The 13,691-nt window shown below is 35.3% G+C and overlaps 4 protein-coding genes across 4 annotated transcripts; 1 reads left to right on the forward strand and 3 right to left on the reverse strand.

The window, feature by feature from the left end:
• Positions 1-49: 49 nt before the first annotated feature.
• Positions 50-1,189, reverse strand: LOC136414278 (cytochrome b-c1 complex subunit Rieske, mitochondrial-like). Its single transcript, XM_066398200.1, has 2 exons — positions 893-1,189; positions 50-835 (listed from the first exon to the last, which is right to left on the reverse strand). Exons 1-2 carry the CDS (start codon positions 1,102-1,104, stop codon positions 241-243), a joined length of 807 nt encoding a protein of 268 aa, XP_066254297.1. The 5' UTR covers positions 1,105-1,189; the 3' UTR covers positions 50-240.
• Positions 1,190-1,509: 320 nt separating this feature from the next.
• On the forward strand, positions 1,510-5,955 carry LOC136414527 (serine/threonine-protein phosphatase 4 regulatory subunit 4-like). The gene is made up of 15 exons (XM_066398588.1): positions 1,510-1,682; positions 1,766-1,967; positions 2,018-2,235; positions 2,292-2,392; positions 2,443-2,580; positions 2,647-2,709; positions 2,768-2,931; positions 2,982-3,165; positions 3,215-3,349; positions 3,403-3,593; positions 4,055-4,286; positions 4,336-4,600; positions 4,652-4,837; positions 4,909-5,733; positions 5,818-5,955. The coding sequence occupies exons 1-15, from the start codon at positions 1,618-1,620 to the stop codon at positions 5,834-5,836; spliced, it is 2,988 nt and encodes a 995-aa protein (XP_066254685.1). The 5' UTR covers positions 1,510-1,617; the 3' UTR covers positions 5,837-5,955.
• LOC136414545 (haloacid dehalogenase-like hydrolase domain-containing protein 2) lies at positions 5,878-7,158 on the reverse strand. The gene is made up of 5 exons (XM_066398655.1): positions 6,944-7,158; positions 6,714-6,891; positions 6,538-6,662; positions 6,271-6,484; positions 5,878-6,209 (listed from the first exon to the last, which is right to left on the reverse strand). Exons 1-5 carry the CDS (start codon positions 7,027-7,029, stop codon positions 6,042-6,044), a joined length of 771 nt encoding a protein of 256 aa, XP_066254752.1. The 5' UTR covers positions 7,030-7,158; the 3' UTR covers positions 5,878-6,041.
• An 83-nt stretch (positions 7,159-7,241) lies between these two features.
• On the reverse strand, positions 7,242-8,223 carry LOC136414550 (glutathione S-transferase-like). The gene is made up of 4 exons (XM_066398661.1): positions 8,047-8,223; positions 7,829-7,996; positions 7,633-7,775; positions 7,242-7,573 (listed from the first exon to the last, which is right to left on the reverse strand). Exons 1-4 carry the CDS (start codon positions 8,180-8,182, stop codon positions 7,388-7,390), a joined length of 633 nt encoding a protein of 210 aa, XP_066254758.1. The 5' UTR covers positions 8,183-8,223; the 3' UTR covers positions 7,242-7,387.
• Between the last annotated feature and the right edge of the window lie 5,468 nt (positions 8,224-13,691).

Below are 13,691 nucleotides of genomic sequence, written 5' to 3' on the forward strand. Positions count from 1 at the left end.
GACACAATAAGGTGTTTTCTAGGCTATTTTTAGTTATAATGCGGCAAAATAATGTGGGAAACATTCTTTATTAAAACAAGGTTTATGTACAATTTCAAGAATTGATGTTCTACAAGATTTTCCACAGACATATCACAAAAATTTAACTTAAATACGCGTTTATTTCTTAACTCTCTAAATACATTTTAGAGCTTAAAATTCCAAAAAGAAAATAATTTAAAACAATCTAATAGCGCCACTTTAACCTACAAGCAGTGTATCCTCAGTGGGGAAAATATACTCTGGGACTTCTAGATTAAGAGGAGCAGGTCCTTTACGAATCCTGCCAGAGGCATCATAATGAGACCCATGGCAAGGACAATAATAACCTCCAAAATCTCCGGAATTTGCGATAGGTACACAACCCAAATGGGTGCACACACCCAACACCACAAGCCATTCAGGCTTCTTGGTGCGCTCATTGTCATGTTGAGGATCTCTAAGGTTACCTACAGCAACTCCCTGTTCTTGAGAAATTTCATCGGCAGTTCGATGACGAATAAATAGAGGCTTTCCCCTCCATTTGAAGGTGACAGATTTGCCCTCAGGGATATCAGCAAGTTTAATTTCAATCTTGGCCAAGGCCAGTACATCAGCTGAAGCACTCATAGAGCTAACAAAGTAGGTTACCACATTTTTGGCGGCATACGCTGAAGTGGCTCCTAAGCCTCCAGCAATAAGATAAGTAAAGTTCTTCCTGGAGTCCTCAGAATTAGTGGCCTTTCTTTCAGGGTCCTTGGTTGAAGGTCTGCGGTAATTGTCAAAGTTGGGTACTGTAATATCTGTATGTGTCCACCTAAAAAAATTCCTTGTAACCACAGAAAGTTTTAATAAATGGGGTGTCAAGCAGTACCTGATTTGAGTGGACACTGCCGGTCCTGAAGACACGGAAAAGTCAGCATCCGGCAAGGCCTTAGCTAAAGTTATAGTGGTGGAGCCCTGGAATGGTATTTTAACTACTTTCCTTTTGGGCAAGACCGCGGTGTTGCTGGAAATGCTTAACTGGTTACTAACCACTTGACTGGCAACTCGGAAATAACCCGAAACTGTAGTAGGTTTTAGCATTTTGCAGTTTTAGAGAAAAATAAACGGGAATTTTATGTTATGCAACGAAATAAGGGCAACCCGCTGATTGAACTTTTTGGATGGGAACCGAAAAATAAAACGTCAAAGTCAATGTACATAAATATAAAGATATCCTTTAACTAACAGTAGAGTTGGCAACAATGCAATGTTAAATAGTGGTGCGACATTGCCTAAAATTTAAATTCCTTAAATCTATTAGTTATTTGATGCTGTATTAAACTTTCCTCAATTTTGTACAATTTTTAACACTTCATTCTTTACTCTCAGAAAGTGTTTTCTCATGGTCTAAAAAATGTATGCTTCCTTATTTATCTTATGAAATAAGCAAGAGAGCAAATAATCAAAATATGACATCTCGCCTCGCAGTACATAACCTTAATTTTTTTGTTTACATTTTACGTATTTGTTCACCTTGATGATGTCCTAGTTTTTCGAAAAGTTCTGTTATAAAAATCGCCTTTACGATGGAAGAAACTTAGTTTAAGCATTAAAATGAGTGACGATGACGATGAAGAATGGCTCAAGACCTTCTTGGAGGAAGAGGAGCGGTTGTTAACGTAATATAACTTACTTAAATCTCTATTATAAGAACATGATTGATAGCACAATGAAGACATAATGTTATTTTTTTAATTTTCAGTAAAGGTGACGATTTGCAGAAGCTGAGTGTAATAGGGTCACTGCCCGAGCTCCTCAAATATGACCAGACAGGAACAGTATCAAAGATTATTCCGAAAATTCAACAAGAGTTACCAAATTCATCTTCAGAATTTAACTTGGCTGTGAGTAGGATGTTCAATATTTTAATGCATATGGATATTCCTGTCAACCTTGTACCTCAGGTAAGTTATAGCTTTCATTTAGTGAGTCTCTGTTAACGATTTTTATAAAGGTATTACAAGGTATTGAAAACCGAGACCCAATCATTGCAAATGCCTGGATGGAAACACTGCTCGCAGTAATACCTCTACTCAAAGAGCAGGTATTAAAGAATGAGATTCTCAAATGTGCAGTTTCAAAATCACAACTATCAAAAGCTGCTTATTTCCGAGTGTCTAGTTGTAAAATACTGGGCCAAATTTCCATTCACAGAACCATGAATCCTTTTGAGTAAGTATTTTAAAATATAACCTGTAAACCTCAGCAAAAAAAAATGTTAATACCAGGGTTAAAAAGGATGTTCTACCCTTAGTACAAAGCTTATGTCAAGACTGTCTTTATGAAGTTCGTGCTGCTATGTGTAAAGAACTTCCTTGTGTTGCCAAAGGTAGCTTTATATATTGTGTTTACACAGATGTGCAAATATAATTATTTTAGGCTTATATAATCTGGGAGATGCAATAGTTAAAGTAAACCTCTTACCACTGCTTGTAGAATTATCTGCAGATGAGAATATTTCAGTCCGGTCTATTGCAATTGAATCTATGGTTGCTATTATACCATTTCTAAGTGCTGGTAAGAGCAAATGAAACCAATTGTTAAAAAAAGTTCATAGGAAATCTCTGTTTTTTAAACTTTTAGACACCACCAAAAGCACAATAATTCCTTTAGCCAAAAAATTATGTACAAAAAGTGTGTCTGAAGGTAATATGATAATATACACTCAAAAGTCTTTAATGCATCATAAGTAATATATTTTTAGGTGACACTACATACACAGCAATATCAAATGTCTTTAGTACACTGATAGGAAATTTGCAATTTCAAATGAGCTCTTCTGACGCCATGTGGTTTCTAGATTATTATAACCACATTTGCAAAAAGGGGCTTCCTTTGATGGGAAACCTGGATACTGACTCTTCCATTGTAAGTAACAAAACACCTGTAAAATCAAATTTAATCACCTTCTTCCTAAGTGCATGTTATGTAGAGAAAATTGTGCCAGTTGTCTTCCCAAAGTAGCTGCCATGGTTTTGGCCCTCATTCCTGATGAAATTAACCTTAAATGGTATCACACTTTTAAAGTATTAGCGGCAGATCCTTGTTATATTGTTCGTAAAGCTGTGGCCATTTGCTTTTGTGATATGGTCAGAATTTTGGGTGAGTCTCAGAACATTGTCTGAGACAAATATAAGAAAGCAACTTTTAGGACCCACAAATGAAATAATGGTACTTGACTTTACCAAACTCCTAAAGGATGAAGACGAGGATGTTTTGCAAGCCTTGGTGCCGAATATTTCACATATTTTGGAGTTGTTTTCAAACTCAAACGTATTGCAAAGAGGTACTGAATAAGTGCATTAAAGAGCGTTAAATTATTTAAATTATTTTGAGAAGAAGTGGCAGTGCAAGCAACTCTGGATATTGGCCGAGCAATGCTAAAGTGTCAAAGCGAAGTTTTTAGAACTAATAACTGGCGCATGAAAGAATCTCTTTTGATGCAGTGGGAGTGCTTACCCAACTGTTTTCCATCTGATTTCATTCATCAACACTTCTCTCCTGTGGTTCTCACTGCTACAATTCATGGAGTAAGTGTTTTGACCCATAATCAGTATGAGAAATAAAAATGCAATAGAAATATTTTCTGGAAAAAATTGGTTGGTGTTATACATATAGCAAAATTTCCTCCCCTTGCTATAAATGCTATAAGTTCATGAGTACGAGTCATAGATGGTCAAGTTAAGCATGACAACAATTTTAACGGGAAAAAATAAATCACTGTCCTTAATTTGGACTGAAAGCATTCAGAGAAAAAATTAATTTTTATCCCGGACTCTGCAATTACCGCGTTAGACAACGTCGAGAGATATTCAAGATCATTTCCTTCATTAGCTCATTACTTTTAATAATATCAATCGTAGTTGAGAAGGAAAGTCAAGAAGCAATTTAAAGTGAGCCGCAGTCTAAATATGCCCAGATAATATTTCCAATTGTATTTTACCGGACCATGAAAGCCTTCGCAGTTCATTACAAACAAAAATATTTATAGGGAGCGAAACCTGTGCGTTCTCAAGCCACTAGAACGTTACTAATTTTCTTAAAATATAGCTTAAAGGAAAACCACCGAAAATGGATTAGAGAGATGATCTTGACTCAACTTTGCAACGCCTCTTGTTGCTATGCTCGACAAGTTTTTGTTACTTTATGTGGCCATGCCATCGAGATTTTCAGCTGGAAATATTTCAAAGAATACTTCTATGTTCCACTTCTCAACTTAGCGGGTAATTTTCATTTTGGGTAATCGACAAGAGAGTTTGAATCTTTTTGCAGAGGACCAAATCGCAGTAGTGCGACTCTGCATGGTTAAACTTTGCCCTATTCTCAAACAAATGTTAATCCTTCCGAATGATAGGGCATTGCAATTTAAATTGGAACGTGTCCTCTCGAAAATGGAGAAGATGGAGACAGATAAAGACGTTACTATGATGTTAAAGGTGAAGCTTAAGGAAATGGGAACATTTGGATGTATTAAGAATAATGTCCTTATGGAGGACAAGAGAAAGGCTGAGGAAGAAGAAAGGATTTTAAAAGGAAGGTAGGGGTGACGCACTTTAAAAAACCAGCAAGGATATTCTGGGGTATTTAGGATGGGAGCAGTAAGAGCTGGGCAGTCATGTACTGTGGGGCAAAGAAATCTGAAAGCAATGAAAGACTTTCATGAAAAACAGATTCCGGTATCACTGACCAAAAGTGTAATATCCAAACTCTCAACCTCCTCAACGGGCAGTAAGCGGTCAGCAGAAAATAGCAGCAATCTTGGTCTGGGATCAAGGTAATTGTCTCTGAATTTTATAACACTTTCCCGCTTCCTATCTCTTACCGCTTACTTTTTTATCATTGTAGTCCTATGCCTTTTCTCGATCAACACTTTTATATCGACGCGGGCGTCGCCTTACCACAAGATTTTGGTGTCGCATTTCCCGACAAAGATGTAAAATCTTCTCTTAAAACTTCCCTGGAAGTGAAAAAACTAATAAATTCAGCTGAGAACTTAACCACCTGGCTTGATCAAGTCAGCGTTCACGATGAAGTGCCGAAAATTCAGCTCCAAGAAAGCGATATGATGATTTCTGTTGAGAATGTCAAGCTAACAGAAAATTTAACTGAAAGTGATGTTAAAGCTTTGAAAACCGCCACTAGTAACATGACTGATGATCTGAAAGCTAATATTCAAAGTGTGGTTGCAGAGGAATTGAAAGGAAGACAAGTGAATAAACGTAACTCTTGTATATTCACTAGTGAAATGAGAGTTAATGTAAATTCTTCATTAAAAAGGCGCAGCCTCAATATTGCAATTGAAAGCAAAATTCCGGTTTGCTCCCGAATTAAGAGCATCTCTCAGCAAGGCAAATCAAAGTCTTTTGGAGATCAAAGTTTAGAATCTCAAAGATTCGCTCGTTTTACGCGTAGCAACACTAGTTTAAACCAAAACAATAGTGTATCAAAAATTTCTTCAGCAAATAAAATAATCAACCTAAGGAGATCAAGTAGCACAGATAAAGTGGTTGGGAGCAATAAGTTGAAGTTCAAAAGATTTAGCGCCAGTGAAAAGATCTTCCAGGATAGTTTGCGGAACAATAATGCTCAGGGACAAGAGGGCTGCAGTGATTTAAGTGCCAAAAATGTGGGGAGTAAGGCCTCAGGTTTGCCTTTGTCAATTCGAAATAGGTAAGTACTGCTTTTAATTCCTTTTATTCTGCACTATGACAAATAGAAGGATTTTAATTTTAAGCTTCATTTATATTGTTTCAGAAAACAACCTCCAAAGTGAGGAGTATTAGAAACTCAGTATTTTTATGTCTTATTTTATTGTATGTTTAACAATCAATATTGTTATTTTATCTACACAAATATATTTTAATACTTTTAAAAGTCTCTCTTTAAATAAACTTTTCGCTCAACTTAAAACCTCAATTTTTTCATGTAAGATTATTTTTATAGGTATGTATTAATGTGCAATAATAAACCTATTGTTTCTAGTCTAGCTGTTCTATTATGTCGGCCACAGCTTCCACGAAACTTTCAAATACTTTCGTGGGGGGTGGAGATATCTTATTTTCATCTCCCTCTCTATACTTGCCAGTTTTTATTAAATAACCTTGCAACCCTGCGTCCATTGCCCCTTTTATATCATCAGTTACATCCTGCAGTATGCACAAATTCAAAATGTTAACCACAATTAAAAATTTCAATACAGCAACTTACATCTCCAATCATAACTGCTTGTGAAGGAGAAGTTGAGGCAGTTAGGGCTGATTGAAAAAATATTTTATTGGGCTTTCCCACTAAAAATGCTTTGCATTGAGCTGCATACTCTAGACCCTTGACAAAACACCCTGGCCCCAATGATAAACCATCATTAGTTTTATAATACTTGCCTGAATGAATTGCAATTAATTGAGCCCCATTTTGCAGATGCCTTCATACAAAACACACTGTAAATTTTTATTTAAGCACATTTGTAAATCTTACCTGAAAGCTTCATTTAATCGATTATAATGAAATTCCGTTGGCGCTAACCCAATTACCACAGCATCAGGGGTTTCTTCTGACGGGCAAGACAAGTCCTGGAAGTCTTCCATTGCTTCAGGGGCAACCTAGAGGATCTTATATATTTGAGACGCCCGTGTCTATGAGAAAATTATTACCATTAGCAGGGGTTTAAGGTTCCTGTTTGTAATCAAGTTTCGGCATGCTCCAAGGGAGCTTATTATGTCATTTTTGTTTACTTCAAAGCCTAAGTTTGTGAGCCTCTCATGGAGGATTCTTTTGCTCTCTTTTGTCGTGTTGGTGACATATTTTACAGTTAAATCTTGCTGTTGTAGTCTAAATGGGGCATTTTCAGTAAAAATAGATTGCTATGGGGAAAACTACTTGCCTTTTCAAGGCCTGTATTGCGCCAGGTATAGCTTGATTGTCGATGTGCAATGTGCCACTCAAGTCCACTAGGACCTCTTTTATCATTTTTGATATTATAAGTCGCTTTTGAGTATACTTCTAGGATATTTTTTACATTTATTAAAAGTTGAGAGTGTTACTAAATAGTAAACAAACGGATTTTGAGGTTATGTCAATTGAGGCAAAGAGCTTCGAGACTGCCACAATAGATAGCGATATGGTCGGTTGAAGTTTATTGGCTGCGAATTGTATATGTAAATGACGTCAGAAATGGTGAATTGAAAAGAAGAAAAATGTATTTCAATCAATTACAATTTCCAAAATAATAAGTATAAAAGGATTAAAGTAAAGAAACGTACATAAAAGTACACAGAAGTGAATCAACATAAATATGCAAGGTATGTTTAAAAGCCAAATTAATCCCTTAATGTGGCTTATCTGCAGGGCGTTTTTCTATCCAAGCCTTAATGCTAGGAATGTTGAAAACAGTGCTTTGCAATTTCTGCAGATTAGGATATCCATTCAACATGGATGATATTTGAAGCTTCGAAGCAGCCATGTTGTCAAACACCTCAAAAAGGGAAGCAGCAACTATATCAACCCATGTTAACTGCAAAAAAACACTTATAGATATTGTTTACTCATATCAAATGTTCCATTTTTCCCTACCCTTCCCAGAGCCAAATATCCACCGTTGGCTACCGCCCATTGTTCAAATTTGCTAAAATAGAATGGGAAAATTTCGTTGAGAAGTTTTTCCTTGAGCTCTTCCTTTTTGGGTCCTTCTTCCTGTTGATACCATGCCCTTATCCCTGAAAAATCCTTTTTTCAGTTAGGTCTTATTGGGACTAATCTTTCACCTTACCGAGTCTCAGATCAGTTATCGTGTCTGCAACAGCATCAATCTCGCAGTCCTCCAAAAGAGTCTTCCCAGCAAGCCCAACTATATGACCCAGGTACCGGTCAATGGCGATACTTTGGAACAGAACCTTTCCGTCCACTTCCAAAGTTGGCAATTGGCCAGCAGGCGTCGCTATTCAAGAAAATGTAAAATCTTTTTATGTTAAGGTAATATAAATTTACTTGATTTGAGTGTTGGCCAACTTTCTGGGTCAATACGATGGTCCTCAAACTCGATTCCTCCGTAACTGAAGAGGAAGCGGATTTGCTCGGCGAGGCCAGCTATGGGGAAGTAAGTGAGCTTGTATTTTGGAGCCATATTAACTATTTTCCTTATGAAATTAATACTCAATATATACACTTGAGGATCTGTTTGAAAATAAGAGCTTTAGCGAAAGCTTTATATGTTATTGTCAGCTCGAACTGATAAGATAAAACGATAATATTACCGGCAACTAAGAAGAAACCTTCGTAACTAATAACGCTAAAGTGTTGTGTTTGTTTAGATGAGACTAATAAGAAATGGCCTTGATGATTTCATAAAACCACGTAACGTGCCTATATTGTTGCAAGTCAGGCAATAGTGACTAGGCAAATATGTATGTTGTTGAAGATAATATTTCTCAAAAATTTAACCGTTTATGCAGGGTGTAAGCTAAGTAGGGGTTTTCCTTTTAACACGACATAGATCTAAAAAAACTGTGCAACATTTTTATATAACGTTTTTTCGAAATCTCAAAGACAACCGAAATATGCGCCCATGAAAGAGTTAATAAGTACCATATCTGTAGCTACTACTCGCTCCGGGACTGGCTACTAATTCACTAACAGTCTGGTTAAATTGCATAAAAACAGCAAACATTAAATGTTTTTTGCGTTTTTACAATAGCTGATGATTTTTTGAAGGACGTTTTATTTCCTTTACATTGAATTTCCTATTTTATACAGAAATGAATTTAGATTTTATACAAAAATTTATTAAAACTCATCTGCGCACATTTCGTTTTTTTTTTAGATTTCGAAAAAATGTGAAGGATTATGATTAATAATACTACGTTCTCATGGAGGAACTATTTTATTTTACGGCGTTAAAGATACTACTTAACAGAGGCCAAAACCATGTTATCGTACACCCAAAAAAGAACGACAAAAAGTGGCGACACATACTTTAGTTTCTGCTCCACGCTAAACCGCTCTGACTCACATAAACAACATTATTTACATTTTGCATTTACTAATTCAGTATAATATTTTTTGAGGTCTATGTTGTGTTAAAAGGAAAACCCCTACTTATATTACACCCTGTATATGGTAGTTTGACGGTTTAAATAACGCAGTAACAAACGGCTCAAACCGTGCGCGATTAAAGAAACACATTTTTTATTGGGAATAGGAAGACATCTGAAGAGCACACGAAGGCAAAATTTAAAGAGGAAAAAACTATACGAAGTCAACTTCGGGAAATTATTAACATTTTTTAAACAAGAAGCTTTTAAGCTGTTTTCATCCTCATTATGGAACTTAGATGTGACCATGTTCACCTAGGAGAATGTACACACAGCATATTCGTTTTAACTTTTTTATGATTTCAGTCGAACGAATAAAAATCAATTCTAATTTAATTGAATTGATGAGATCAGAAAGAGCGTAACTCACTGGTTTTATAGTTCTAGGAATTTGAAAAAATTTTGTCGGAACGAGTAACAGTTATTTGTTGCAATGTAAATTTATTTGCAGTAATACAACATTGTGTAGTGGATATTTAAAAGTAAGAAAAAATATATTTAGTTAATTCGACTAGTAGAAAAAAAACATTCAAAAATGAGACACATCCCCTTTCTGCACTCAAATAAAATAAAAATCAAAAATTAATAAAATAAAAGTAATTATTGTTAATAATACTATTATTATCGCATTAATACATTATTATCAACGTCTGAATTAGACATGATATAATACTTACTTTTAACACAAAACAATCCTCTAGCTTCCAACAGCACATATTAAAATATTTTTAAATTGTTTATTATTTTTTAAAGTAAACAACACGATTCTGCTTATCAAAATTCCTCTGTATCGAGTATATTCGCCATGTGGAATCAAAATGGGCATAAATCATCGACTAAAGCCATTTCTGCGCTCATTATATTTTAGAAGTTTCTATAAACAAGCGTTAGATTCGAAAAAGTCATGCCTTTTTGTACTAAATATATGCGCCTACGTACTAAGGTACGATATTACACATAATATCATTTTTTGACAAAATACGACTCATGCCCTTTTTGATCTCACCGATTCAATTGATTTTGCTGAAAGAATTCATTCACCATTACAACGAGAAAAACTTCATGTCTATCTATTCATTTAATAATAAAAAATTCCTAACATAATTGTGCTTCAATATTTAAGAATTTTCAATAAAGAAACGATTTCCTTTGCATACTGTACTCTTTCAGTTAGCTTCTCCGACCTATCTTTCTGTTAAGGAAATTCTGTATTAACTAGAATTAAGTGAAGGTCACTACGGCTCCCATTTCCGCAACTTAAGAAGATTTGTTCGGTGAAGCCGGTCATTTTGCTATTATTTTTCGACTATTGAATTAATTTCAACTATATTGAAATAAACAAGCTGTTGAATGGCTGTTTGTTTATGTTGCCACATCTACAATACTCATTCATTATAATATATTAATAGATTAGATAATTTAGGCCAATCCATTAGCAAATAACAACCATCAAGTTATTTTCGGATTGTTAGGCCGGAGAACTTGTTTAGGAATATCATGTTATTGATGCAATGCAAGTCATAATGACTAAGATGATGGATTCGCCATAGTATCAAGAAATAGAACTAAATTTTTGTTTAGTTTTTTTAAAATTATTATTAATTTACATCTTATATTCTCTTTGCTGGATGTTTCTCTAACCAATTACTAGTCCTTGGCAGCTTTTGAACATTATTCTTCAGCACTTCAAGATTAGAATAATTGATAATAAGGGTTCGTCACCTTCGATAATTATTAGGTTTTTATGTTGCTTTCTATTGGCCAGCAGATGTTACATAAATTATAGCAAAATTGTAAAATTAAAAATTTACTTTCGTATCTATTCAAACCACCAAGTTATTATATCGGTTGTCCCAAGCGATAAACATATAACTTGTTTGCTAATCATTTTTTTTTAATGAAGTTCTGCTTCCATTTAAAAAGGTTAAATTGAAATATACAGGGTGTTAGTGAAATAATTTTCGTAAATTTAACCAACGATTAAGAACATCACTTGGAACAAAAAAGTTCGTTACAACAGGGGTCGAAAATTGAATGTTTTTTTTTTTTAATGTCAAACTTGGTAACCGAAAAGCTATGATAAGCTCTAAAATTTGAATAAAATGTAGGAAAACGTACTTGACAGATGTTGATTATTTGACATGTAACAAAAAACTTAAAATTATTCAACAATAACATTACTAAAAGCAATTGAAAATTTAATTAATAACTTAAGCGGTAAAAATCAACGTAAGTGGCAACGCCGCACTGAACGTGACCGAGGAAGAGGAGTTTGTTTTTGTTTTGATTGTTTTTATGACTCTTATCAGCGTCGTTCGCCTACTTTGCAGGTGAAGCGATAAGGCATTGAAATGCGTAGTAAACAGGTAGACCAAGTAGTACCTCCACGGTACATGAGTTATGTAACCATCTGCGTTATGCTGTGGTCATCTGCACTTTATCCCATTTTATCAGACATATGATCCTGAGCAAAGACTCCTGGTTCCATGATCAAGTGGAACCCACTAGGGACCATCGAGAAGGGATAAGACAAAAACCATCCTTACTTTTCGAATTTATCATGGAATGTATGTCCTTCCACACTTTTAATATTTTAGTGTAATTTTGGCCTCACTGAATGCATCTTCTATCAATTGTTGGATACCCATCCGAAACACCGCCTTTTATGCATTTTTCGGATCTAACCGATAACCAAAATACACAAATCGCTCAACTTGAGGGATGTTCTGGTTTGACCGTGAGAAGCAATAAGTAGAAATATTCTCGAGTACTCGTAACACACCGTGACTATCGCCTCTCATCAGTGTCACATACCTCCTTATGTACCTTAGGTTACACCTATGAATTTATTCCCTTATATTTGATTTCTTATGAAAACCTGATGATAATGTTACAACGCGATTAAGGTTTTATTTATTAAGGGCTAGTTTACTTAAGAAACATCATTCCTTTGTCTGATATGACAAAACCATCAAAATATAGTCAATTTAAACCAAAGGTTTAAGTTCTGTTTAAACTGCTAACTACCCTTAATGATGCTACTGTAGTATAAGTAGTCAAGATCCTTCCATTACGATATACATTCGTAATTCAACATTCGTTCTTCGACATTCTTATAAATCATTAATTATTGTTATTACAATTCCTATATTCTAAATCTTGCATTGTCTTATTTCCGTTGGAAACATTAGTGAAGTAAAGAAGTCGTTAGTTAGTTAGTGAGTCGTCTCACGTGATGGATTTGTCAATCCTGACAAATCCATCACGTGGTGTCGCCCACGTATAAAATACCGACTGGTGTTACAACATCAGTCGTTATCAGTAATTTGGCCTTTCGTAGAATCGATGTGTTAAGACGTTAATAGCAACAACCTTTCAAGGTCTGTTTTTCTTTATTTAAACTAAAAATCCCAAATTCGTGGGAACCCGCCTAATCCGTATTCTGATTGGTTCATCAGAACAAAATGGGCAGGTACCGAATTTTGCTCATTTTCCTTGGTCTCTTTTTTCAGTAGAATTAGAGTGGAACTCGAGGTGTAAAGTTAGATTCACAATTCCTCCAAACTCGAACAACACTCTTAACTTGATATTCGAATGCCTATGTACATGTAAGCTTTCATAAAGAAAGTAATACGGGGTTGCTTATCAATTCGTTTAATATAAATGCAAAAAAAACATAGTCTCATAGTGTTGTAACTTATCTTGGACCTACATATGCAAAATGTTACCTGCTAGTGTCCCATTGTATGTTAGAAATGGACAAAACATGTACTAGTCAAAATAGATCACTTGTGGTCAAAGATAAAGGTCTGTTTATTATTTCGCCTAAGAACATGTGGAGGTGCGAAGAGGATGATTAAGGGAGGCAAGCGTGAGAAGAATGCGGAAGGTGTGGTGCCAGTTCTTTGGAAGAAAAACAGTGGCACGTGGGGTAACTCCCACGCATCGTATGGGGGAGGCATTCGATTCCCGATTCTAGCGAAATAAAGAAGTGTTTCTAGACTTGTGTTTTATTGATCTACAAAAAAATAACCTTCTGACATACAGATAAAGTTATCATTCATTCTAATTATAGACTTGTTGATGTTAACGGTAGTGTTTTTCTCGACCATCATCCTGATATTTCGTGGCGTTATCCACGTATAAAATAGTACCTGGTGTCGTAACGTCTTTCTCTGAAGACTCCAACACAGTACACTCAACATATCCGCAAAGTTAATTTGGGCGAGTTTGAAGTGATCTTGTTCCGACTTATTAACATTACCTACATACGTGACGACGTATTCTTTACGCAAGTACCATGACGTGCTTTTGATTCATGGAGAGGCGTAACAAAATTCTGAAGAAGCTGAGCGTATTTACGGTAATCGTTATCCAGAAAGGACACTTCCAGCTCCACGAGCATTTGTGCAAGTTTCCCAAATTCTGTTCTGGATATAGTAGCGTTATTCCTATGTACATGTTACGGAAAAATGGAAAAACAACTCTTTTTTTTAAATATTTAATTTCTATAAGATTACTAGGGGGTAAAATGAGGCTTGC

The sequence above is a fragment of the Euwallacea similis genome, chromosome 17 (assembly GCF_039881205.1).
Source record: "Euwallacea similis isolate ESF13 chromosome 17, ESF131.1, whole genome shotgun sequence".
In the NCBI taxonomy this organism is placed as follows: domain Eukaryota; kingdom Metazoa; phylum Arthropoda; class Insecta; order Coleoptera; family Curculionidae; genus Euwallacea; species Euwallacea similis.